The 23,833-nt window shown below is 42.9% G+C and overlaps 1 protein-coding gene and 1 long non-coding RNA gene across 3 annotated transcripts in view; one reads left to right on the top strand and one right to left on the bottom strand.

Moving 5' to 3' along the window:
- The window catches only part of ST3GAL1 (ST3 beta-galactoside alpha-2,3-sialyltransferase 1), a 78,256-nt gene extending 74,190 nt beyond the window's left edge, over positions 1–4,066 (top strand). For both annotated transcript variants that reach the window (XM_084510749.1, XM_084510750.1), the window contains one exon: positions 472–4,066. In XM_084510749.1, coding sequence (XP_084366875.1) covers positions 472–645 — 174 coding nt within the window. In that variant the 3' untranslated portion in view covers positions 646–4,066. The remainder of the gene's footprint in view (positions 1–471) is intronic.
- Positions 3,493–22,949, bottom strand: LOC311432365. Its single transcript, XR_014690010.1, has 3 exons — positions 22,684–22,949; positions 18,503–18,584; positions 3,493–4,908 (listed from the first exon to the last, which is right to left on the bottom strand). It is a non-coding gene; the product is annotated as an uncharacterized lncRNA (long non-coding RNA).
- Between the last annotated feature and the right edge of the window lie 884 nt (positions 22,950–23,833).

The following is a 23,833-nucleotide window of genomic DNA, read 5'->3' as shown; positions in this document are numbered from 1 at the left end:
CCTTTGTTTTCTCACTTCTCTCGCTTGTTAGTTGTAGGCAATAAATCTTACTATCTCCTTATGCCGAGTCTGTTTTGCCCGTTACAATAATTATTGCGTGATTTTCTCGTCCTTATCTCAATCCTTGAGCCCTTTTCACATATTTTCTCCCCATTCCTCTTTGAGGAGGGGGAGTGAGAGAGCGGCTGTGGTGGAGCTCGGCTGCCCACTCGAGCGGAACCACGACACTGGGTGCAGATGTGGTGGTGGTCTCAGCATAGCTTAGGGTGTGTTTTTCCTTCATCATGATGTTCCTTGGGCCATTATTCTGTGATTGTATCATGTCAGGCAGTAGAATAACTTCGTACAGCACTGAGGTCCTCGAGTGGTACTGCCTATAGATGTACTGACAGACAAGAGAAAATTTTCAACATTTGAGATGAAGACCAGTTCCTTTCCCGACCATAACAGTAGTTCTCTCTTACTTCCTAGGTGAATGTGTACGGTTTTGGAGCAGACAGCAAAGGACACTGGCATCACTACTGGGAAAATAATGCTTTAGCTGGTGCTTTCCGGCAGACAGGTGTCCATGATGGGGATTTTGAGTTCAATATAACTTTGACTCTTGCCTCCATTGAAAAAATAAAATTTTTCAAGGGCAGATGACCCTGGCCACAGGGACAAGTAGGGGCTGCAATTTCCAACATGCAGCAGAACAAAGCTCAGTGAAGATGATCTGGATGCCAGCTGGGTTTGAAAGTGTGAATCTGTGGTGGATTCGGAGCGTCTCGCTGCTGCAATGCTGACCGCAGGGAGCTCGGCCAAGGACCAGCTTCCATGCTGCACTTGATTTCCTATCTACAGATAGCTGGGAACTACCAATCAGTTGTGGGAATAGATGACATGCTGAATCACTGCTTAGGCTCTACGACTTGGTTCCTGAATTACTGATGAAAGACCTGCCTGTTGCAATTAGGAGAAACCTGGGCACAGGGACTGCTGTTTGTGTGTCCATTCTTTCCTTGAGTAAAGCAGGAAATCCTTGAAGAACAGTGAAAACGTCTTCTGGGATTTGATACCCACTAGGGTAGCTCTGAACATCACAGTAAGGATTACCTCAAAGAAATGAATTCACTTCTGCTGTTAATCTTCTTTTTGAACCATCTCTTCAGTTTCCTCTGTTACTTCTGGTTTCATGCCCTACTGAACAAAAATGCATTGAAGTTGCTTGGAGTAGTAACTATTTCTACCATTGCCTCATTCTGCATTGATGGCATCCAGAAAATATGGATCAAATCACCTGTGATCATGTATTGTTTGTTATTGCTTCCTACACAGCCATAATAAGAGAAAAAAAATACTGAAAACTTCAGAAAAAAAAAAAAAGAAAGAAAACAAAAACAAAAACAAAAACAAAAAAAAAAAGAAGAAAAAAGGCCTTTTTAGCCACTTCTTGTCTTGTTTGGTTATATATAGCTTTTTATTTTTTATTTTTTTTGGTCAAAATTACTCCAGATGCTTATTTTTATTTAATCAGTTTAAGGTTGGAAAGTGGACTATTTTTTCTTTCAGTCGTTTACATGTGCCTTTTATAGTTGTGCAACAGATGTGATTTTTTTTAAAGGTGACAAACCCTAAACTATTTTATTATTTTTTTTTTTTTATAAGGGGGGAGAGAGGGATTAACCAAAGTGTAGCCTCCATATGGTATACTTTTGTAGTCAAAATTAAGAATAACAGCTCCTATATTGTATTTGAGCAAACACAAACAAGGCTAATTTTTGAAGGTAGATTTTACCTTTTTTATGGGAAAATATCCAAATGTTCCAAGGAAACTTTTCTTCTTATTTTTTTATGAATTTAGAAAGTGTTCTCTCTTTACAACGTCTCTATTTGAAATGGAAGAAATATCATGGGTTGAAATACAAGATAGTGATGCAATAGTGATGAATCTTTTGCACAGTAGCAGCATCTATGAAGACACAATCTACTCAAGCTTATCCTACAGTGTAAGCCTTTAAGCTGTGCACAGCTCTGGAAGAATAAGTGTGTTATTGTCCGTACTTCAGGGCAGTGAGAGGAGGGAAGTGACAGTGGAGATTTTACATCCGCATATTTTGCTGTAATCAATATATTTAATCCTCAAGGGGAGAGAAATTATGAAATGAAGTACAAAGTTCAGGTAGCGAAGAGTGGGAAACAGTGATTTTTGCTTCCCAATATTGTGAAAATAGGATTCATGGATTATTAACCAATTTTCAGCTCTGGTGAAGCCAAGAGTTCTTGCCACAGACTTCAAGGAACTTGAGGATCAGGCCTGGGACAAAAATGGCATATTAAATTTTTAACAGATTACGGTGATTGGGGTTTGTGGTAATTTACAAACCATCATCTAAATGACCCGTCTTTCATGCACCAGTTGGGACGACATGTCCAAGCGGATGGGTATTTTGGTGTGAGCTCAGTGAAAGCCTAGCCCTTCAACCAGTAGAATGCTTCAGTCCAAGGTTTGTCCTGTTGGCCAGTTGTTAATACTGAGCTCCCCTCCAAGACAGCAATTTGTGGCAGAATGATGCAATCAGCTGGAATATGCCTGTTTGACCAAATGGACTGCTTTGCCCATGTGATTATTATTGGACTCAGAACATAAAAAGAGTCAAGGATGGCAAATATCTGTGTGAGGAACTGAACTCTCTTTAATGTACACATGTAACCATTTAGCAATATGGAAAGAGTGGGATTTTCAGATCTTCATGATGAAACCAGTTCATGTCAAGAAGCCCTTCCCGAGCACGGTGGCCATCAGAAGTTCTCACCTGCCTGCCACAGGTGACAGGTGGAGCAAATTCAATGGGCTTACTGCCTTTGTAAAACAAACAAACAAACAAACAAACAAACGAAAAAAAACATTTCTACCTGAACCATGTTTGTTTGTTTGTATTCAGCATTCCCACTGCTTCAGTTGTTGCTACTCAATATGTTTCTAGTAAGATGTCATGCTAATATGACTCAAGGAAAGTAACTTTAAGAGGAAAAAAAATCCAGGGAAGAATCCAACAGTATCTTCACCCTGTGACTGGATTTTAGAGATACTTTTTTGCATCATGAGCTTCAAATATTTTAATTTCTTTTCTTATAGACAGATGCCAGTAACAGGAACATTTCATTGCTATTTCAGTCATTTTTAGAAAGATGTGGAAGAACACTCATGGCAGTTTGATACCCATTTCCTGTTGATTTTTTGTTACAGGTGGCAGCTTGCAATCAAGGAAAATGTTATTAAAATCAGTTATCTTCCAGCACTTGTTGTTTTGAAACTTTCCTGTTGCTGTCCAAATTAAATTTCCATTTTTTCCCTGGATATTCTGCCTCTGACAGCACATACAAAACATCTTGGCTCATACTATTCTGGATAGATTTAGTGTCTTCATCATGGGACAAGCTGCAATTTCCACTTTTCTTGCCAACAGCATGTAGTAACTGTGTAACACTGATGTCCATTTTTCAGAGCAGTTGGAAGAGCAGAGAGTGGACCTTTCTAGCTTTAGGATGAGGGGTAGTCTGCACCATCACATTTCCAATGAACTTTTCCTAGAGTCCTTTAGGTGACTGACTGCTGATGATTCAAATGCCTTCAGAATAAGAAGATACCAACAGATGATGCTGGAGGAAGAATTCAGTCCCACTGCCAGTGTTGAAGATTGTCTGTCTTCCTGCTATAAACTTTGTGGTTTTATTTTGCTTGAAAGAGCAACAAAGGAAAACACTTAGCAACATGTCAAAGCTTCAAACTCTTGAACTGTGTTTGCCACCCCTGAAAAGTCTCTGGAGGACTCCTTGAGTGTCTGTTGTGTTTTTAACCAAAGCCAAATTTCTTGAGCACTTTTTTTTTCTCCCATGAACAGATTTTCTTCCTATTTTTCTTTGACTACACGATTGATTATGATAATCATTTTTTGTTGTTTTGGTTTGGTTTGTTTTCTGTGATGGTGGGGAGTCTCAGTCAATCGTTCTTTGACATTTTATTTATTTAATTTTTCAGTGTGATATGAATCAAAATAAATTTTTTTATTGTAATCAAATCAAAGGTGTTTTTCTCTGTCCACACATCATTCTTCTTCCCACAGTATTTCCATTAGTTCCTAGAACCTCCTGTGACATATAACATTGCAATGAAGCACTGTCCCACCTCCACTCTCATGACACACTTTCCTCTTCCACCCCCCATAATGAAGAAACCCACCACAGTCATGTTTACAATTTATCCCTCACTCCCAGAGTAAAGCTTAAAATAGCAAAGCTTCAAATAAATTGAAGAGTCCCTCGTTCTTCTACAGATTTAGCAATTCAATTTCCAATCCTAAATCCAATGAAATGGCTTCCTAACCTGCAAGAAGATGCATTTGGGTGTTCAACTCTGATTTGTGGGTAAAGCTCACTTCTCAACTCTCTATAGGTATCTCTGGGTCTTTTTTTCTCGCTGATCCCGGTCCTACTGCTACTTCCAGGAACTCTCTCAATAGCCACCTGGTCCATCCTCTCCAATTAATATTTTCTTTCATTACTGTTATTTAAACTTCATTATTTCTGGGTGCTTTCAAACAAGAAATATAATAGTAAAGCTGTCCCAATAGGAGGGGATATGATGAGAGACTTATTTCATAATTGTGTTGTGGGAATGTTGATGGGAGTTTTTGTGAGGAAAATAAAATAAAATAAAAGGTAGTCCTCCTCCTCTCTGTAAGGAAAGACATTTTTCTTGTCATGTTTTGAGCCATGCATGCTCTGACAGGAGGGCTCTAAGAGTGCCTTTCGAAGGGATCACATCCCTAAGGTGACAATGGCAGAAGAACACATGCTTCAGGTCGGCAGAATGCTTGTGTTCACAGGCATCATGCTGCTCAGCTTGTGGCGCAGGTCTAGGCCTCTCTGGAGAAAAAAAAAAAAAATAGTGATTTGTATGACTGGTCTTATGGATCTATGCTGTACTTAAGTTATATACTAGGGAAAATAAGGTAGACTCAGAAATCAGTGACTTATTAGGTGACATGACTCACCTGTCCTCCAGGGCTGACAGGCCTGTATTCATGGATGGCCTAGGCTGCCCATCAGAAGAAGGCCATCTAGGAGTTCAACATCTTTGACATAACAAATACCCACACCCCCTCATCTGCATGACCTTCACTTGGGGCACTCCACCCTAACTATTACTTGTGGACCTCATAAGCCGCTCTGTTCCTTATGGGCCATTTCCATTCATTGTTTAAGGGAGTGAGTGGAATACAGGATTTAAGAGTGAAACCAATGCAAAGTTCTGCCCACTGAAATTTAATCAAGCTGTTTGCTTTGTGGTAGGAGCTCAAGAAGTCATCACAGGGCAGCTCAGGAAGCTCCTGTTCAGATACAGGCAACAATCTGATGGTCACAGTAAGACATGCTCCCCAGAGGGATCTTCAGAGGACCAAGTTCCCAGGAGTTGCTTCACATTTTGTTTTTCAACCCAGGCTCTAAATGTACTGCATCAGTGGATACAGCCCAGACACAATCACACCAGTCACTTCAGGTCCCCAAGCCTGGTTTCTGCCCAGACCTTCTATAATTAGGCTGAGGCGTAACCTGAGCTGGCTGTTAAATTGGACTGTTTTTCACAGAGGCTCTGTACCTTCCTGCCTGCCTCTATGTGGAGGAAATACAAAGAATTTGCTCCTCTATCATTCTCAGCGAAGTAAAATAACACTGGAACAACATGCTCTTCAAAATCATTTTGCACTTTGCTTCATGTCCACACAAAAGTACACCAAAATGCAGCTTCCAGGTCTAAAGTGATTTTGTCAGGAAGGCAATTTGCATAAAATTACAATCTAGAGACCCCAGGGAGCAGTAAGATATTCAGCAGCAACAACAGCATCATCCAGACAGATGGACCAACCACAGGACTTGGACAAAGGACTTCGCTTATACAATCAACTAAAGAAACAAGTATCCACAAGGGGACAATATGGCTTCAGTTCATGGCATGGGTTTCTCTGATGGCTCACATTCAGGATAGCAATTAAATTCAACAGATGAAAAGGCAAGGAGTCCCTAGCTACCTTTAAAATCTCTGTTTGCACTTGTCTTTCCTACAGACTTTGAGTGAGCAGATATCATTATATTTTGTTATCTTCAGGCAATGTGATCTACAATGTGGTTCACAGAGCTGAAAGTTCACCAAGGTTAGGTTCCTTTATGCAGAGGTAAATCTCTGTGTTTTCAGATTAATTTTCTCCTATATGAAATGTAGCATGCTTTTTATCCCTTACTTTCTAAGGCAAATTTGGCTGGCAGATGATAAATACACAGGAATTTGGCCAAATCTGTGACTCTAACACTCCTACTAAGACAGAACTTTTCCCAAAACTGTTACTTTTCCCACATAATCAGATACTCTAGTGTTACACAGCAGGCCAATAGCTGCACTCTGAGCTGCCTCCCTGCCCACCCAGATGCTAAATCAGTAAGAAAAACACCCTGGTCTATGCAACACCATGATGTTCCTCCAAAGATGCCCCAACCAAGCCCCCACATCAAGTGTTACATTAAGGAACCCCTTATAGCAGTTTCTGTGTTTGGTGTAACACATCCTCATGCTCAGATATTAGAGGGTGTAAAAAGGTGAACCAGGTCCCCAAGAAGCTAACACAACACCAGGTTTCTGGTACCAGTGGTGGAGTCACGGGCACGGTCATGGGAGTGACTGATGACGAGTGGTTTGTCACAGAGGATTTTGGACAGTTATCTGTGGGGAGACGTTCTGCAAGATGATAGGCTTTGCTATTTGAGGTTTGATTTGTATAGGCAGAAGTGGAAATAAACAGAAGCAAAGGTCAAGACAAGCTAAATAAAAATAAAGTCAGCACACCTTTAGAGAAACATTGGAAACAGAAGTGTTTTCACCGTTTGGTCAGCCAAAGCAGGTGGTACAAAACTTGGTACAAAACTGTACCAAGCTAACTCAGTTACTAGTTGTTCCCAACTACTTATTAGACAGATAACCCACTGGAATGACATGAAATAACTACACACCACTAGCAGGGATGACATGATCCAAATTGAAAAAAAGCTAGGAATTTCATCAGGAGGAGTGCAGCCGGGCGTACTTTGTATGTTCTTGCTGAAGTGCCTCTGAACTTGTGGTGAAACCATTGGAGGCAGTTTAATTCTTGGAATAATTTTAAAACCACCATTTCTGACAGCCAGGGGCAGTGACAAATCACTGTTTAGTGTGGCTGTGTGTGGTGTTTGCTTCCATAACGCCTCCTTCCCCAAAGGTGTGTGCCAGCCCACCAGTCATAGTACCCTCCATGGTGGTTCTATGGCTTGCAAGGAACCACAGCTACAGGACTTTACAGCTCAGCAGAGAGATACAGCAGATGTAAGTAAATAAAGCCAGAATAATGTTTTTATTTCCTATAATAAGCAAAGGAATGGGAAACAGCATGCATGCAGATTAATGGGTCTCCAAGCAGTGAGATGTGATTAACTCACTTCAGTCAGAGCTGGGGATCTTAGCACCTCATTAGCTCTTTCATTAATGGTTACAACTAATATCTGATTAGTGTCTCAGCTTAGCCAGTAAGGAATTCTCCATCTTAATGGAGTTTTCCACTGGGTGATGGTGACAGAGAAAGAGAGGAAAGGAGCCCTCTTGTTACCGTGTTCATGGGGCGTCCCAATATTGTCTTCAGCAACACAGCTGTCCTCCCTTTGCCCATGTAAATGTTCCCATACACTGGCACAGGCACATGTGTGATGTGCTAAGAGCATTCCAGGTCCCTGAAAAAGAAATCAGCCCAAGCTGAAGGACAGTAGGAGGGGCAGTGTCAGCAGGTACCATGCTCCTCCATGGGCTGATGAGGGGCTATAAGTGACCGGGGGTGCACAGAGAAGGACAAAGAAACACTGGATAGAGATATGAAGCAACAGCTGCTTTCGTAGGGAGCGTTTCACCCAGTGTAGCGATTTGTTTTCCAGAATATTTTAATAATTTGCCCACTAGAGAGTGCTGTTTTCCTGTTCCCAGGAGTTATCGGGCGGGTCCTGGAGCACACGGCTCTCTTGTACCAGCGTGTCTTATCGTAGGCTCAGAGCCTGTTCCCTCCTGATGCTACGACTGTATTTACACATCTATCAGGCTTAAGATTTATTTACTAGATCTGTCTATTCTCCTCCCTGGATGAGGCCTCTCTGAGAGCTGAATGCAGGAGCCTACTGGCAATGAAACAGATAGGGGAACATCAGGTGGGAGAAGTCCTGCAAGGCTTTGCACCGTGAGGGTTTATGTCAGTGCTGTTATTCACGCAGCTTTTCTTTTGTGTTTTCAGAGGGGACAACACACAACACTCTCAGCTATGCATTTGTTGTCTTTTGTATTGACCCTTTAGAAATGGTTGTCACTGCAAAAAAGGTTTTTTTTTTTTTTCCTTTGAAACCTAATTCCCTGACCAGGGACAAATATTTGGCATGCCTGGCTATGTGCAACTGCTCAAATCTTTTTAGTTGGGGATGGAAAAGGCTTTAGTGTTAGCAAATTAAAATGTCCTTTGTGGACCATAAATGCATGTCACTTTTTTCCATCAGGACCTGCATGTTATGCTACCAATATAATCAATTTGTGTAATTTGGGATTTTTTTTTTTTGTTCTCAGCCACAGGACCCAGATGTTAAACAAGAGGTAAATATATTGCAAAAAGCAATCAATGCCACAAATTAATTAGCTGGGTTCAGTGAAAGCAGAAGTCCCATCTGCCTGCGGACTGCCAGCAGTATGTGTGCTCACGCCTCAGCCATGCCCCAGAGCCAAAGAGTTTAAAGCCAGATTGGATGGGGCTTGGAGCAACCTCATTTGTAAGAAATGTCCCTGCCCATGGCAGAGAGGTTGGATGAGGTGATCTTTAAGGGTCCCTTCCCACCAAACTCCTCTATGATTCTATGATTACAGCTCAATGTAAAACTCACCAGCCTGGCTTGTGGATACTCACTGTTGCCTTGTTCAGCTTTCGTTAGTTTTTAGAGGTGTGGCAGCTCATCCTCACTTGTAGCAAGCAGCCCCTGAGTAGGAAAATCCCAGAGCAGGAAGAGAGAGGATGTGCTGAGCTTTTGTAGTGGTGGGACTTTTCCCTTCTGTGTATATTGAGCATAATCCTACCCTGGGTAGGATTTAGGGGTAGTTGGGGTGTGTTATGGTGACTCTGCTCACCTACACTTGGAAGAGTAAGGCTGTATTTTTTTCCTAATGCTTCCTTCACGAAAACAGAAAGAGCAGTAAGGCTCAGCCCAACAATTCTGGACCCTGAATAGCCCCAAATTAATTCCTGTGTCTAAAACAGCACTGCTGATGCCTGGTGTCCTGGATGTTGCCTCACCTGCACTGCCGAGGACTTGTTCTCTCCAGCTGACTGACCCTGCCCGCACTGCTTAGCACTGAACCTTGCATCTCCTGTATGTCTCAAGTGCTGTACCTATGACCTAAAAAGGAATTATCACCAAAAACTTGTGTAAGAGTATGAGAAAAAATGTCAGAGTGTTGCATCAGCCTGACCAGAGTGGGATTTCTCTGGCAAAAAGCTGAATGTTTATACTGTGTTCCCAGAGGAGGCATGAAGGGAGTACTGGAGAGTGCAAAGAGTACTCTGGCAGCTGGCATTTAACAGCATGCATGTTTGGGGGAGATGGCCATATACAGAAATACTCAGAAATATATTTAGGATATAATAAAGTATGTTAAGTACCATACTTGTGTCTGAGGGCACAAGTGTACCACGGAGCACGTCTGTACAGCCGAATCTTTTAAAAATACTGGGTGGCTTTATCCGTGCCAGCAGCATTTGTCTGTTGATTTGCAAGGCTGGAACTATCTGGGCAGGCTGCCTGTCCAGGAGTGGAAAGTCTCCGCTGAACCAGCTGCAGTTGCAGAGTTTTTAACAGAAGTCAGAAAGACATCAGCAGAGTCCCTGGCATCTAGCTGTTTCAAAAGAGATGGTATTTTGCAGAAAGAACAGAAATGTGAATGTTCTTACAACAGCAGAATTTGCCCAAAGCGTGGTACAGCTTTAACTCTTTCAGGTATTTACTTCTTTTGGCAAATAAAAAAAGCCCCCTTCAGACCCTCCTCTCCTGTGCAATCATACAAGACACCCAAACTAACCTTTAATCTAAACCAACTCATCAGCTCTGCAAGCCTGTTTTGTGAAGTTATTACACAGCATGTTATTAGTTGGCCATCTTCTCAGTGGACATACATCAGCTCTTCTTCCCAGAGGTCAAAGCAATCACATCAATTTACAGCGATTCACACCAGTAAAACTCATACCACTTTTATGACATGCAGAAGGGTCACAGGTGGTCCCTAAAATGATAGAGGAAATAATGTATTTCCTCCTTGTTGCTACAGCAAGAACATCCAGGAGTCTCAGTAATGTAGATATATAGAAAGACATGCACACATTTATGTATGCCAAATGTCCACCTTTATTTTTGGATTTTTTCATATATTTTTTTTAAATCATAATTTAAAAAAAAATCATAATTTTTTTTAATATGTTGTCCTAGTCTTGGTTTTCTCCCTTCTAAAATTCTGGGAGCTGTGGAAGACTTTTAAAAGCTAGGGAAAAATCAAAAGCACCTGCTTTTACAATGTAGCAAAAAGCACCAAGGCAAAGTGAAAATTTTCCTTGGAAAAATTAATCATTTCTGAAGTCCCATTCCCTTTTGAAAGAATGCTTAGCTATGAAGGAAGAGTACAGCAAGACTGCTTTAGAACAGGTTGCAGAGATTTCACGCTACAATAAGTCATTCTTGCCCTGTACATCAGTCATTAACCATTACCCAGACCACATTTCTAATCCTTACCTTGGGTGGTCTGTGTCATGCTCACAGTTACAGATTCCTAGACCTGATATAGCACGTGAAAACTTTGCTTTCAAGAAGCCCTCACCCAATAACACAAACCCTCCTATCGAAAATTTGTATTGACTGCTCCATTGACATCAATCTAAAGCTGCTTATGTGAAGTTGGTCTGATCCTGTGTTGGCCTGAATTCAGTTTAGGACATGACACAGACTTCTGAAGTCACTGGGAAATCTTTCCATTTTCTTTACTGGGTATGGATTAGCACTGGAGGTGGTGTCTGTGCCAGCAAACAGAACAAGTCAAGGACTTTAACCTGGCATCGGTGCTGCCAAACAGAGCATGGCTTGCATCCACCCAACTGGCTGCTTTTAGCCCCGTGTGCCAGGTACTGCCTGGTGGGGACAGTCCCTGGGCAGTGCCTTGCCTGGGCACGGTGCTGGCTGTCCCAAACCAGAGCTGATTAAGCATAAGAGACAACTTTGGGACAGGGCTTCGGTCTGTGCTTTGTTTTATTTATAAATATGGGCCCAACCTGTGACAGCACAAACCCAAATCCTGCCTGTGTGCTCCTGAGAAATAGGAAAAGTCACTCTGCAGCATACAGGTAAAGCCTCCTCCATGTTTCTTGCCATCACCAGCACCGTTCCTCCCCACAACACAGCAGGTGTTGGCCAGTTACTGTTAGCTTTGGCTCAGAGACAAGGTTTTGCATTTCTTCTCTTCTATACTACCATGAGAGACGAAAATCAAAGCCCACGTGTATTTGCTTTTCCACTGAAGAGCTGGACTGGAACAATAGAAAGAGATTTATGCTGGAAAATAATTGTAGAAAGGAAAAAGACACCACAGACTCAGCCCCTACAAAACCAAGGGTGAGTAAGGGAAAGGATTTTGCAGGACACGGATCGGTGAAGCAGCTCATCCAGTTCAGAAGGCTGCTTGGTGTGTGGGTCTAGGTGCTGTACCAAAGGGCAGAAATGCCATTTCCTGCCTTCATTCACTCGTGTCTCCAGAAAGGATGGTTTCTCTCAGAAAACTGTTATTTTCATAGCACTTTTAGCTGCGGTAAGATAGCCCTAGACTGGCTTGGGGAAGGGAGTGGGAGGAAGCTCAAGTCCCCCATCCTACACATGGCCCCAATTAACCTCATAGCCAGTACCAGCCTGACCTCAGGAGGAGGTGACAGGTACCCCCATCCCCTCCCCATATCTTCTCTTCGCCATCATCATGGTCAGCTCAGCCTGGCAGACCTGCAAGGTGACCTCGCCCCCAACCTTGGCTAGAGAGGAGGTAGTGACCTGAAAGCTGGAAAACACCCTGCTCCGTTCCTCTCCCTTGGCTCCATGCGGTAGCCTCAGGAAAGGCTCTCGCTCATCAGTTTGCTATCGATCCACACCACTTACAGCAGTTGTAATTGCAGAGACGGGAGCTGCAATCAGAGCAGAGTGAACTGCATAACCTGTTACTCTGAGGTGGTGGTTACAGCCAGAGGATGCACATCTCCCACACACGAGTGGGCAGAGGTGGTCCAGAGACCACAGGGTCATGAACAAGATGCTCTGCATCTGATTTCCACTTTGCAAATCATGCCTGGATGGAGGCCACCCCGTTTTCCTCACCCCACACCTTGGCACACGGGTGTCCCACCTCATTTCTCCTGGCCTGCACAGAAATTATTGATCCTCTGAACTGCTGAGGGCTGACTGAAAGGCTGGTGGGCAGGACTGAGAACCTCTGACACTCACATGGCATCTGGACAAGAAGACCCTACTAATACACAAAGACCCTGCCACACAGTGCACCTCACTAAGCCTGAGAAGAGCTGGGCAGTCAGTGTATCCTGCTGCTCCATGCTGGATAAAAGCTAAAACAGCAGGTTTTAACTCCAAAATCTTATTGAAAAACAACAGCAAAATATTTATTATTATTATTATTAATTAATTATTTTGTTTATTTATTTTTAGAGCCCCAGCCACTCTGCTGCTCTGGAGCTTATTTTTTCCCCTTCCCATCCAAGCAGAGCCAGAGCTAGTGGTGCAAGAGAACAGGACTGTACTGCTGCAATTACAGCCAGGAAAGGGAGAGGTGAGAAAAAGAGCAAGCCAAACCTGCCCCTTTCAACAGCCAAGAGATGTTAGATTGGATTCTCCATTTTGTGTAACTTCTCTCTAAATAGTAAGGTTGAGGCTGTGCAGCTAGCTGCACAACCATAGCACTTGACACAAGTGCAAACAGCAGCGGAAGGTACTTGTGAGGAACCCAAATCTCTTTTTCCTTGCTAAGTGCATGCTTGTGCACTCTGGCATGGCCATTCCAAGCACCTGTAGGGGCCAGCAGTAACTAAACTGGAGTACGGTCACAAACCTAATTAATGGATTACATTGTCCTGCTTCCAGCACACAAACCTCTCTGTGTCTTTATGGTAATGTCCCAGAAGGGTAAACAAGGATCCATGACATATGTATAGCCCTGTTTATCCTGCCCCTGACCTGCATTTTGGTCCTGATTCTAGTATCCTCTCTGCTAAAAGCTAATGAAATTCCAACATGTTTGTTCTGATTCCCCCCACACACTCCTGCTCCCGTTCCTGAGATGTCCTGAAAATAATTCTCTTAGCAGGAAAATAAACAGGACATTACTCTTGATGGCTTTCAATTGTATTTTCTCTTTCCCTGATGTCAGCCCCTGGCAGAGGCAGGGGGGGGAAGAGGAACTCAGGGCCATCAGAGAAGTTTTTCTGGCACAGACGAGCAACCTGTGTGCTGCCAAACTCTTTGCTATTGTACAGCGTGCACCCTGCTGCTTGCCTGGGACCTGAATAATAGAGCCTTACTGTGAAACTGTTAAAGAAAAAAATTGAAGTTGAGCACAGCAAAGGCAGGTCAAGCAGCAGTGTGAGCTGCGCCCAGCAAACAGGCATTTTTGCCTTCTGTGACAGCTAGTAGCAATGAACAAAGATGGGTAGTTTTAGTGGTTGTTGTTTTTGCATTATTATTGAGAAGTATTAATAGAGACTGAGCAGAAGACAAAGCCAAAACCAGACTTGGATCCTTTCAGACTCCATTCACAGGACAGCCTTTACCCCTGGAGACAGGTGGAGTTCCCTGGTAACCACAGGTACCCCTGGGCTCAATTCACCATAGCCCATCATCCACACCTGGTCTGGGGCATCCTGGCTCCCATCAGCACCAGAAGGACTTCCTCTGCACCACAGGTGCATTCACACCATATATTCAGGGGTTTCCCCACAAGCCTGCAAGAGCTCAAGATGTGCCAGTTCACCATGAGAAGGGAGAAGCAGCTTGTGGGGTTGACCAGCTGAACCTCTAATTGCAGGGAATATCACCACCTCCTTTCTCAGCCTTTTCTGCAGGTGGCAGACAGCATGCTCTCAGTTCAACCAAGTGGCAGGCTGCAATAAGTGATATCAAGAATGGCAGTGAGGAAGGGATGCTGTTCAAGGAGACATTCCAACCTGCATGGAGCTGGTTGGGTGCAGAAGGGCAAGCAAGCTGCTCCAGATGGAAGAAACGGAAGACATCTGAGATCACCCTTTGTCTTTCTTATTCACAGATGAGTATAAGCATGTTTTTCATTCTGCTAAGCATACTGCACTGCTTTCACTGTGTGTTTGCCCTGAGATGTGTGAGTCCCTCTCTTCCTTTCACACACAATCTCAGAATTTCTAGGTTGGAAGAGACCTCAAGATCATCGAGTCCAACCTCTGACCTAACACTAACAGTCCCCACCAAACCATATCCCTAAGCTCTACATCTAAACGTCTTTGAAAGACTTCCAGGGATGGTGACTCCACTACTTCCCTGGGCAGCCTGTTCCAGTGTCTAACAACCCTTTCGGTAAAGAAGTTCTTCCTAACATCTAACCTAAAACTCCCCTGGTGCAACTTTAGCCCATTCCCCCTCGTCCTGTCACCAGGCACGTTTCCACCCAGGCTTTAACCTAGACCATAAGCCTGGCCATGGTTTACCAGGCCAAAGGCTCAGTTGCCCCAGAATCCAACCTGTAACAAAAGTTCTGGAGCACATGCTTAAGGAGCAAGTTTATTCCTCCTCTTTCAACTTCAGTAGTCAACACACTGAGGAGGAGCCTATATTTCAATCTGTCCTGTCCTACGTGTATTCTCTCTAGGTTTTTTGACTCATCCACACTCCAGCATTGCAGGCATCGAAAAAAGGACTGAATTCTTCCCATCAATAGAGGGCAGTGCTGGCCTCATTGTCCCAGGACAGAACACGTGTTCCAAGAAGAGATAAAGTGTAATATTTGTTATTAAAGGTTGAGGCCTTTTTGGCACAGCTCTGTGTTTTGGTCTCCTAGTAAACCAATTTAAGAACTGCTGGTGTTACAAAAGCCAGGAGTTAATCAGTAACTCAGATGTTTATCAACTGCACGTTTAACTATTTATTCCTCTCTAGTAATACCCACCTGTTTTTTATCTTAATTTAATGAGTAACTATTGGGAAGGGGATTAAATACACCTGTTCTCCTTGCATATTGGGACTTTCCAGTGGTGGCCATTTTGATTGTAAGGAGCTGTAACCAAATTCATTGACACAGAAATGAAAACCTGTGTTTCAAGAGACAAAATAAATGAACCACCCCCTTAAAGATAAACCAGGTCCTCCTACAGCCTTATCTGGCACATTTACAGCTTCACTGCCATTCTGCAGGCTTATTTCTCCATGTAGACCCCAGCATGATTTTACCCTTTGTATTTTCTCTTAGCATCTCCTGTTGTCTATTCTTTCCCACCTGTTTTCACAGAACCACGGGAAAATAAAAAATGACACATGAGGGATCCTGGGAGTTCATTCTGTCCACAAATCTTCCCTCTGCTCTTTCCCAGTGCTTCCATTTACTGGGAGAGGAGTAAGGAAGTAAACACATTTTGTTGTGCAGTATGCTTTGGATTAGGTGCTTCTGTAGGGAAAGGCTCAGGACTGCTGTTCCCAGTCTTGATGTTGCTACCTGTGGGAATGAGAGTAAGTCAACCACTGCCTGTTTGTGTGTAACCTGGAGCGATGTGCCTGCCTCTGAGCACTGCAACGGTCAATCGGCTGAGCACAAGCTGCTTTGACATCTATAAAAGGGTGTTATTAAGGCAATATAAACTATTGCTATCTTCTTATGCAATTCTTCCTGTGCAAGGGACACGCTGATCCCTCTGTGCCCCTTCCCACCCTGTTGCTCTGAATCCTTCTGCTCCATGTCTCCCACAGCCCTCACTGTGTTTGGCTGCTTTTCTCTGTGTGTGTGTTCAAAATACAGCTCTTAAAATGCCTGTTTTAAAGCTCAAGGTGCCAAAGCTTTGTACGTTTTCATAATGCACTCTTCTCACTACTGATAATGACATGCTCTCTGAGGTTTAACTCCTCTTTGCTCAGCAGAAGCCTGGCAGCTGCTTTCTTTAAGTCACTTCCAGCTTCTCAGTTAGGGCTCTCTCTGCCCCCAGAGCCTCCATTCACCCATATCATCTCCAACAGAGAGGTCGGCTGTGAAGATGGGCATCCTTAAAGCAAAAGCCAGGGGCATATAAGTAAAGAGGGCAGGAATATTTCTGCAGCCTTTGTTCCTGGTGCTGTTGGCTGAGCCTGAAAGCACACAGCTGGATGCCGACAGCCCAGGCAGAGGTTAAAGGAGTGGTACCACAAGAGGAAGGATGGATTGATGGACATATTCTTCCTGTAAACTGAAAATGCCTGACCACAGACAGCCAGAAACAACAAACCTGGAACTCCACGGGATGAATTTTGTGGTTGCTTTTGAGAGAAGAGTCTCTTTTGACCTGGCAATGTTGTTATTAACTTTTTGCTTCCTAGCATTGATTCTGAATTTCTCCTCTATCCCTGCAGCCTACGTTAAACACTAATTAAAACCACCTAGCACAAAAAAAAAAGAAAAACAGCCCTAGGTTCAGAGTGCTGTTTATTAAGCTCCTTAATGAGACAAGAGGAAGAAATATTTTTATGTTGTCAATTTTTATTAACACTGTCAGTTATATGCAGTCAGCCTTGCCAGCTGCCTCGGTGAGGAGGGCAAAGGTAAAGGGTAAACAAGAGGGAGAGATCTAAAAAAAAAAGGGGGGGGGGGTGTCAGTAATTTTCCATTTGGCATTTGCTGCAGGTAATAGTAGTAACTTGGTCACAGAGAAAGAGAAATAAAGAACAAGCAGGGCTTAGTGCTCTGCAGCACGAACAGAAACGCTCCACAGAATGTGCCCAGAAAACCTGTGACTGCAGTGAGAGGCTGATGGTGTTGCATGGCTTGGTCTTTCTGATTTTGTCTCATACCAAGCACCCAAATGCCATGCAAAGCTATTTGTCAGGTGGAAGAGCTCTGCTCTTAGAAAAAAACAAAGTTCATATAAAAAGCCAAAGTCACCCCTGGCTGCAAAGTTTCTTCTGTACTTTCTGGGGATCACAGTAACCAGTCTTCTGCTGCAGCAAACTGCTCAACAAAAATAAATAGATCAATAAATAAATATCATTCTCTGCAGAGACATTGCCCAGATGTAAATGCTATATGGGCTCTCCAAGGTATTAAACATTAAGCTGTCTGCTACCTCTTTCATCATATAATTACCAGAAGATCTGAATTTCTTGTGGTAAGAGACAGCAGTGAGTGTCTGCACATTTATCTGAGTGCAGCATTTTGTATACTTTTGACAGCACCACACGGTTTCTTATTTAGCTGTACATTCTCTAATTATATACCCAGATGTCACCTCTCTGAAAGGAGGCATCCAGGCTTGAATCAGTAATTTCCTTCTTGTTTCCATGTGCCCAAAAGCATGCTGAAAGGCAGATCTATTGCCTTAGCATGGTGCAAGTGACTGTCTGCTGCTTTGGGCTGGTCCCTGGCAAAGGAGGCATGGGAAATGCAAGACAGTGCAAAGGCCAACAAGCACCCCTGGCAGTGGGCTGTGAGGTAGTTCACTGACCTGCTTGGGTCGGTCACCTCACTCCTGTGACAATAGAAGCATCTGTCATTTGGTGGTAGACATGGAGGCTCCTGAGAAGTCCTTGGTGCCTGCTTACAGCCCCAGCATGGAGTGCTTGCTGCCAGCTTCCCAGCTGGCTGCTCCTGGTAGGTTAGCTGTGGAGGTTCCCAGGAGAAAATAAGAGGAGCAGGGCACACAGGGGAGAACCTAGCCTGAGAGCACAGAGAAATTCTGGGCTGCAACTGTGAGAAAGAACACGCCAGGTACCCAGGCCCCAACCACATGGCATCAACCTTCCTGACAGCAGGGAAAGGACAGTGGTACAGCCACCAAAATGCTGCCTCATTCACTGATTGTTAACAAGCTAGTGATGCCTTTGTACAGGTCTATGTACATTCAGCTAGAGCTTGTGCAATTGATTCACCTTTTCTCCTCAATTGCTGACTGATGTCATTATTTCTGGTGAGTGCCTTCTGTCAAGTGATCCCAGGTGAGATAAGCACCTATTGACTGACACAGGTTGGAAAAAACTTCCTTTAGAGGCTGTAGTATTCCTTTTCCTGTGTTAGTGACCTGGAGGATGCTGTTAGCAGAGATAGGAGAGCGGATGAATGGCTGCAACAGCCAAGGGTCAAGATGGTATATTCCCTGTGTGTTAGTTTCCCACTTACCCAAAAGTTGTCCTTCCATCATAACCCATTCTGAAATCCCCTGGTGTCTACGGAAAAATGAGGTGTTATGGGCACGTATTACCTGCAAAACAGGAAAGATGATTTGGTGTGTTTGGGAAGTTTTGCTTCATACTTTTCCTTACCTGAAATCAGGTGTTCTTTCCACCTGCATTTAAAGAAAAGACATTCTCTTACAGAAAGAATGAGGGTAAAATAAATAAATAAATAAATAAAAAGGAAACAAATCACACTCCAAACAATAGTCAATGTATTTGGGCAGAAAAACCTTATATGGCCTTAGATTTTAATTCTCAGAAACAATCAAGAAGGAAAAAGGGAGCACAAAAGAGAGCAGTTTATCAGAAGCAATGACGTGTTCAGAGCTAATGCAGGTAGGAACAGGCCAGGCAGCATTGTTCTGCTTTTAGCACCGATCACATGAAAGGTGTGTGTCCCAGGAAAGGGTATTGCCTGCTCCAGTGAGACATGATGGACGTGCTTGCAGGGAAATACACTGATTTTAGAGAATCAGTTGTTGATTCATCGCTGACATTTTTTATTGGGTTACAGTTTTACTTTATTTTCCCAACACTGCACAGCTCAGCCTGGAACTCACCAAGCATAGCAAGGTTTATAATCTGTTAACATTCAACTTTGCCTGCACTCTTCTCCTTGTTCCCTATCCTGTGCTACTAATTATTGCTTTGTTTCTGGAGAGATGAAACCAGACACAGGGAAAACTGGCAGCAAATTTCCAGATCTTGCTAATACTAATTCTTGCTAACTTACAGAAATAGAACTTCAAAACTGTACATTTACATCTCCAAGGACTGTACCAGGACTCCAGGAGTCTGAAGAAGACTGCTCCTGATAGCCACATGAAGAATATTTCTAGGTCCAACTTTTGTCCTCTTCCACAGATCAAATCCAAGTTCCAAACCAATTCACTTGGTTTAAGTCAAAGTGAATTCTCAGCAGAAACTCAGGATTAGCTTTGCCTTGGACTCCAGGCACATTCTCAAAAGCTTAATATAATCTTACCATTTGCACATTTTCTGTCCCCTTGGCCTTGTGCAGAGCCCTCTATCCTGCAGATTCACTATGGTTTTTACCACCATTATTATTTTGGGAGGTGTACAGGGGGATTATGCCACTCACATGCACACACAAACACACCAGCACACAGTACTTTCACACCACGTTTCACAAACCACTGTTTCTTCTTTTGTATTAGTATGAGGAAAACCACAAACCTAGACCCAAAGAAAATCCAAAACTGGGGGTTTCTTGTCACATCCTCCGTGGAAATTCTCTGAATTCCCAGGTGCCTTTCACTTTCTCTGATATGAGTTTGTCTTCCTGAAAAACAATGTCCACCTCTTTCCCCTCCTGCCTAGTGATTCCTTGACTCTGTAGGTTCCTTATTCCTTCTGTTTTAAAACTCCTGTACTTTCTTGGATTGCTGTGAGGGAACTTTCACCCCTTAAACTGCCTTCCAGCAGGGAAGTAAGGGAAAAGACAGGTGATCACACTACCTCATGAGTGGGTAGAATGAAGTCATCATCTCTGATGACTCACCTTTCTCCTCTGGCTGAGATTAGACATTCTTTTGTCATAAGGGACGGCTATGCAGAACAATGCTGATTTATATACCAGCTTCCTCATACCAGAACCATGCCTGTAGTCTATGTGGTGCAAAATCATTGATGCCCAAAACAGCACACAATAACTCAGAGCTAAGAGATTAAGAGTTTGGATTATTCAGGCTATACACTTTCTTAAATCACTTTGGAAAATCCCTTCTTTGAATTCTGCAGGTCTGAGGTCAAAAGAGAAAAATGAAATGTCTGAGCACATGACAAACGAGAACAGAGGTGATGATCTTAAGGAAATGAGTCTGGCTTGGATACAGACCTGTTACCCACAGGTGCTGCTAGCAGAAAAAGGGTACCACCCTTTACATACGGACAGTAATACCATCTTCTCTTTTGCTATTATTCATGATGTCCAAAAAATGAAATAAATCTTGTATTTTGTTGTCTAAGCATTCTTGCTATTAGAAGATAAGCGTTAATATACCCAGAATTTGAAAGGGAAATCCCCACTGTGGGTTCACACCAAAGAACCGTGGTTGATCACTTGGTAGAAAAACAGTTGAGCAGAACTGAATAAGCTGAAATGTTCCGAGTGGCATCATCTTCACAGATCAGATCAGCAAATAGATGATGACAGTGAGAGACACCATAAAACATCAACATAGGCAATGCTTCCTGATGGATGATAAATAAAAGCAGGATCTTGCTTTAGCAGCAAACTGAATAGAAGAGAAAAGGAGTAAAGGATTTCTGAAGAGACCAAGGAATTAGTAAAACATCATAGATCTGATTTTAGGAGGATTGCGGCTCTCTGAGTTTGAGATGGATCAGCTGTGATTCCCTGTACCAATAAAATACTTTCTTTGCTTCTCCAAGATGAAGCTATGCCTCATCCCCCAAAGAATATAACAAGATTATTGACACTCTGGACATGAAGGAGGAGGATTTGTCTTTTCTCACATTTCCAATTCTACTCCTTTGTATGCTGAAAGGAAAACAGACATTCTCTGAATGAAACTAATGTTATTACCCCTCTTGCTGCTGGCTTGCACTAAAAATACTTCTTACTGGAAAGCAGAGGTCTTGTGTAAATTGAGGTGGGAAATGTTCACCTTGTGAGTGACTGGATGTTAGTGTAAGTCAGAAACAACATAAAGCTGAATAATTGTCAGTGGAGCCCAGATTGAAGGCCAGGTTTCTTCTTTGCCATACAAGTGCCCAAACACATAACTTTAGCAACAAACCCATTGAATAAGAGCTAAACTCACTAAAACCTAAGATAAAAAATTACATAAATTCAACTATCAGCATAAAATTCAATGAGAACAACTTTATTTTAATGACTGATACTTGAGGAGTTTATTGGTTGCCCAATGTTTCATTTTTTCCTTTTGTTTCTCTCAATTTTTTCCCTCTTTCTATTTATTTATTTATTTATTTATTTATCTATCTATTTATTTATTTTTATGACTAAAGCATTGCAAGGCCCAGCTCAGATATGCTCCCAGAGCATGCAAATCCTACCAATGGCTGCATATTTGTCAGCAGCTTCAGTGGAAGCTGGTGTCAAAAAAGTCACTGTTACAAAGCAGTCTTATTTATCTTAAATACACAAATACTTTTTATCTAAATAATGTCTGAAAAAGGGTTGTTGGAGAATAAATGAACTTAATTGTGTTCTGGAGAGCATTGCTCTGAGACAACTTTGCCAGCCCTGCTTCTGGATGCCTATTTTTCCCAAGGCAGATGCAGACAATAACCCCTAACTCCTTACAAAGTACTTTGCATACTCCTATGTCTCTCCTCCAAAATGTCCTTCCAAGAGCACACAGGAAGATCTTTCAGAAAATATCTAGCTGAAGCATCTTTAATATACTCCACATTTCACTGACATGCATATGAGAAATATAGTCTTCATCCACAGCGGAATCTGGGAATCATTAGGATTCAAAGGTCTGTACATGTAGACTGGGATCCTTTAAAGGACCTATGAATATGGAGGAACAGATGCTTCAGGGAATTACCATATGAATCCATGGCATGCACAATACCATATTAAAAATGTCATTTGTGATGATTATGTCATTTTTGTGGAAACAAAATCTGCAGCAAATGGCTAGAATACTGCTATTCAAACCCTTCAGAAATGCAGAGCTTCCCTAGCATCAGTTGCTGTAAGCCTGACCTTTTTGCAATGTAAATACACTCTGGGAGGATAAGAGGTACAAAATATGGCTCCAAGTCTCAAAGTTTGGTTTGAGAGTCCCAGCTAGGATTAATTAATGCTCCTGCAAATTGGATTTCAGTGACAGAGAAATGTTTAACATTCAGTGCTGCAGGTTACCTGTGCTAGATGGTATCCAGCAAAGAAGTCTGTCCTACAGCAGGTTTTCTTACAAGTTTCCTGGCAGCCATGCTGTTTTCATTGCTCCTAAGAGCTTCACCCCCCCCCCTCCAAAAAAAAAAAAAAAAAAAAAAAAACCACACTGAAAAGCTGTGTCAGGAGAAGAAGAAATCCTTCTTCCCCATCCTGCTCTGTTTGTTTGCCTTGCTTTCAGATTCTCACAAGCCCATCACTTTACCAACCTGCTCAGCAGCATGTGCTGTGGGTGCTGAGTGCAGCCAGGCAGGTCCTACCACCCTATGGAGCATCCTACTGAGCTCACCTGTGACCGGACAAGTAGCCTCTATGGACACCAAGCAGCACACTGAAAATGAAGCAGTGATGTGGAATCCTGGCTTTTTGCCCTCCTTGGCAAAGCTCCAAGAGACTTCAAGAGCATTTGTCTCCCTGCAGTGAGGCAAGAATGCAGTGTCTTATCTAGCTTCCTGCCAAACGTATGGCAAGAAGGTAAATTCCTAGAAGACATTTCAAAACCAATTTTCAAGTGTATACTTTCCCATCAACCCTACAGGATTTATTTGCCGAGAGCAATCGTTTGCAATTCAGTGCAATGTTTTTTTTTTCAGGCTCTAGTGCCTTGGCTCTCCTGCTTGCTTGGGGACTCTGTCTCAAGTATTTTCCTCTTCAGAGCAGGTTGGGCCTCACCTGCTGACGGCCAGGCTGCTCCCTGCAGGATGCCTTCAGATTGAATCCCAAGTACATTCCTGAAATACTTGTTGGGTGGATCAAACTCATTCTGGGGTCTGTCCTGCTTGAATATGTAAAGGATTCCAGTGTTAGCTGGTATATCTGATAGGGCACTGGCCTATGCTCTCCTCTCCTACCTTATCTTTCCACTCTACAGTCAGCTAGAAAATGCTGGTGCTGCTGTGTTACTGAGGGTAATTCCTCCCTCCACTGATCCCCAGGGTGAGACGTGTCCACCAACACAGGCTCCTAACACAGCTCACCACGTGCAGTCTGCCGAAGTTTTATTAGCCAAGGCCTTTCCCCACACGAACAAGCTGTAAATATTATTTTTTCTAATGAATACTCAATGTTAATAATTTATTTCTTTGCAGAGTGTAGGAGAAATTATCCTTTTGGGGGTGTGGTGGGGGAGAGGGAAGTTTGTTGGTATGCACACTGTGGGAAGTCTGCACATACCCAGCACCTGCAGCAGACTCAGGTACCACGTGACTGTGATTGCAGCCTGCTAGTAACCTGGGAAATCTTTACTTTTCATGGGAAAACACAGATGCAAATAAATTTAAAATGCATCCTACAAGAGTGTGATTAAAGAATTAGTCATTTCAGACAAAAGCATTGAGGGGGAAAAAAAAAAAAAAAAGT

This window comes from Aythya ferina, assembly GCF_964211825.1.
Source record: "Aythya ferina genome assembly, chromosome: 2".
In the NCBI taxonomy this organism is placed as follows: Eukaryota; Metazoa; Chordata; class Aves; order Anseriformes; family Anatidae; genus Aythya; species Aythya ferina.
The sequence above is the reverse complement of the archived record's forward strand: the minus strand, read 5'-3'. Positions and strand labels throughout refer to the sequence as shown.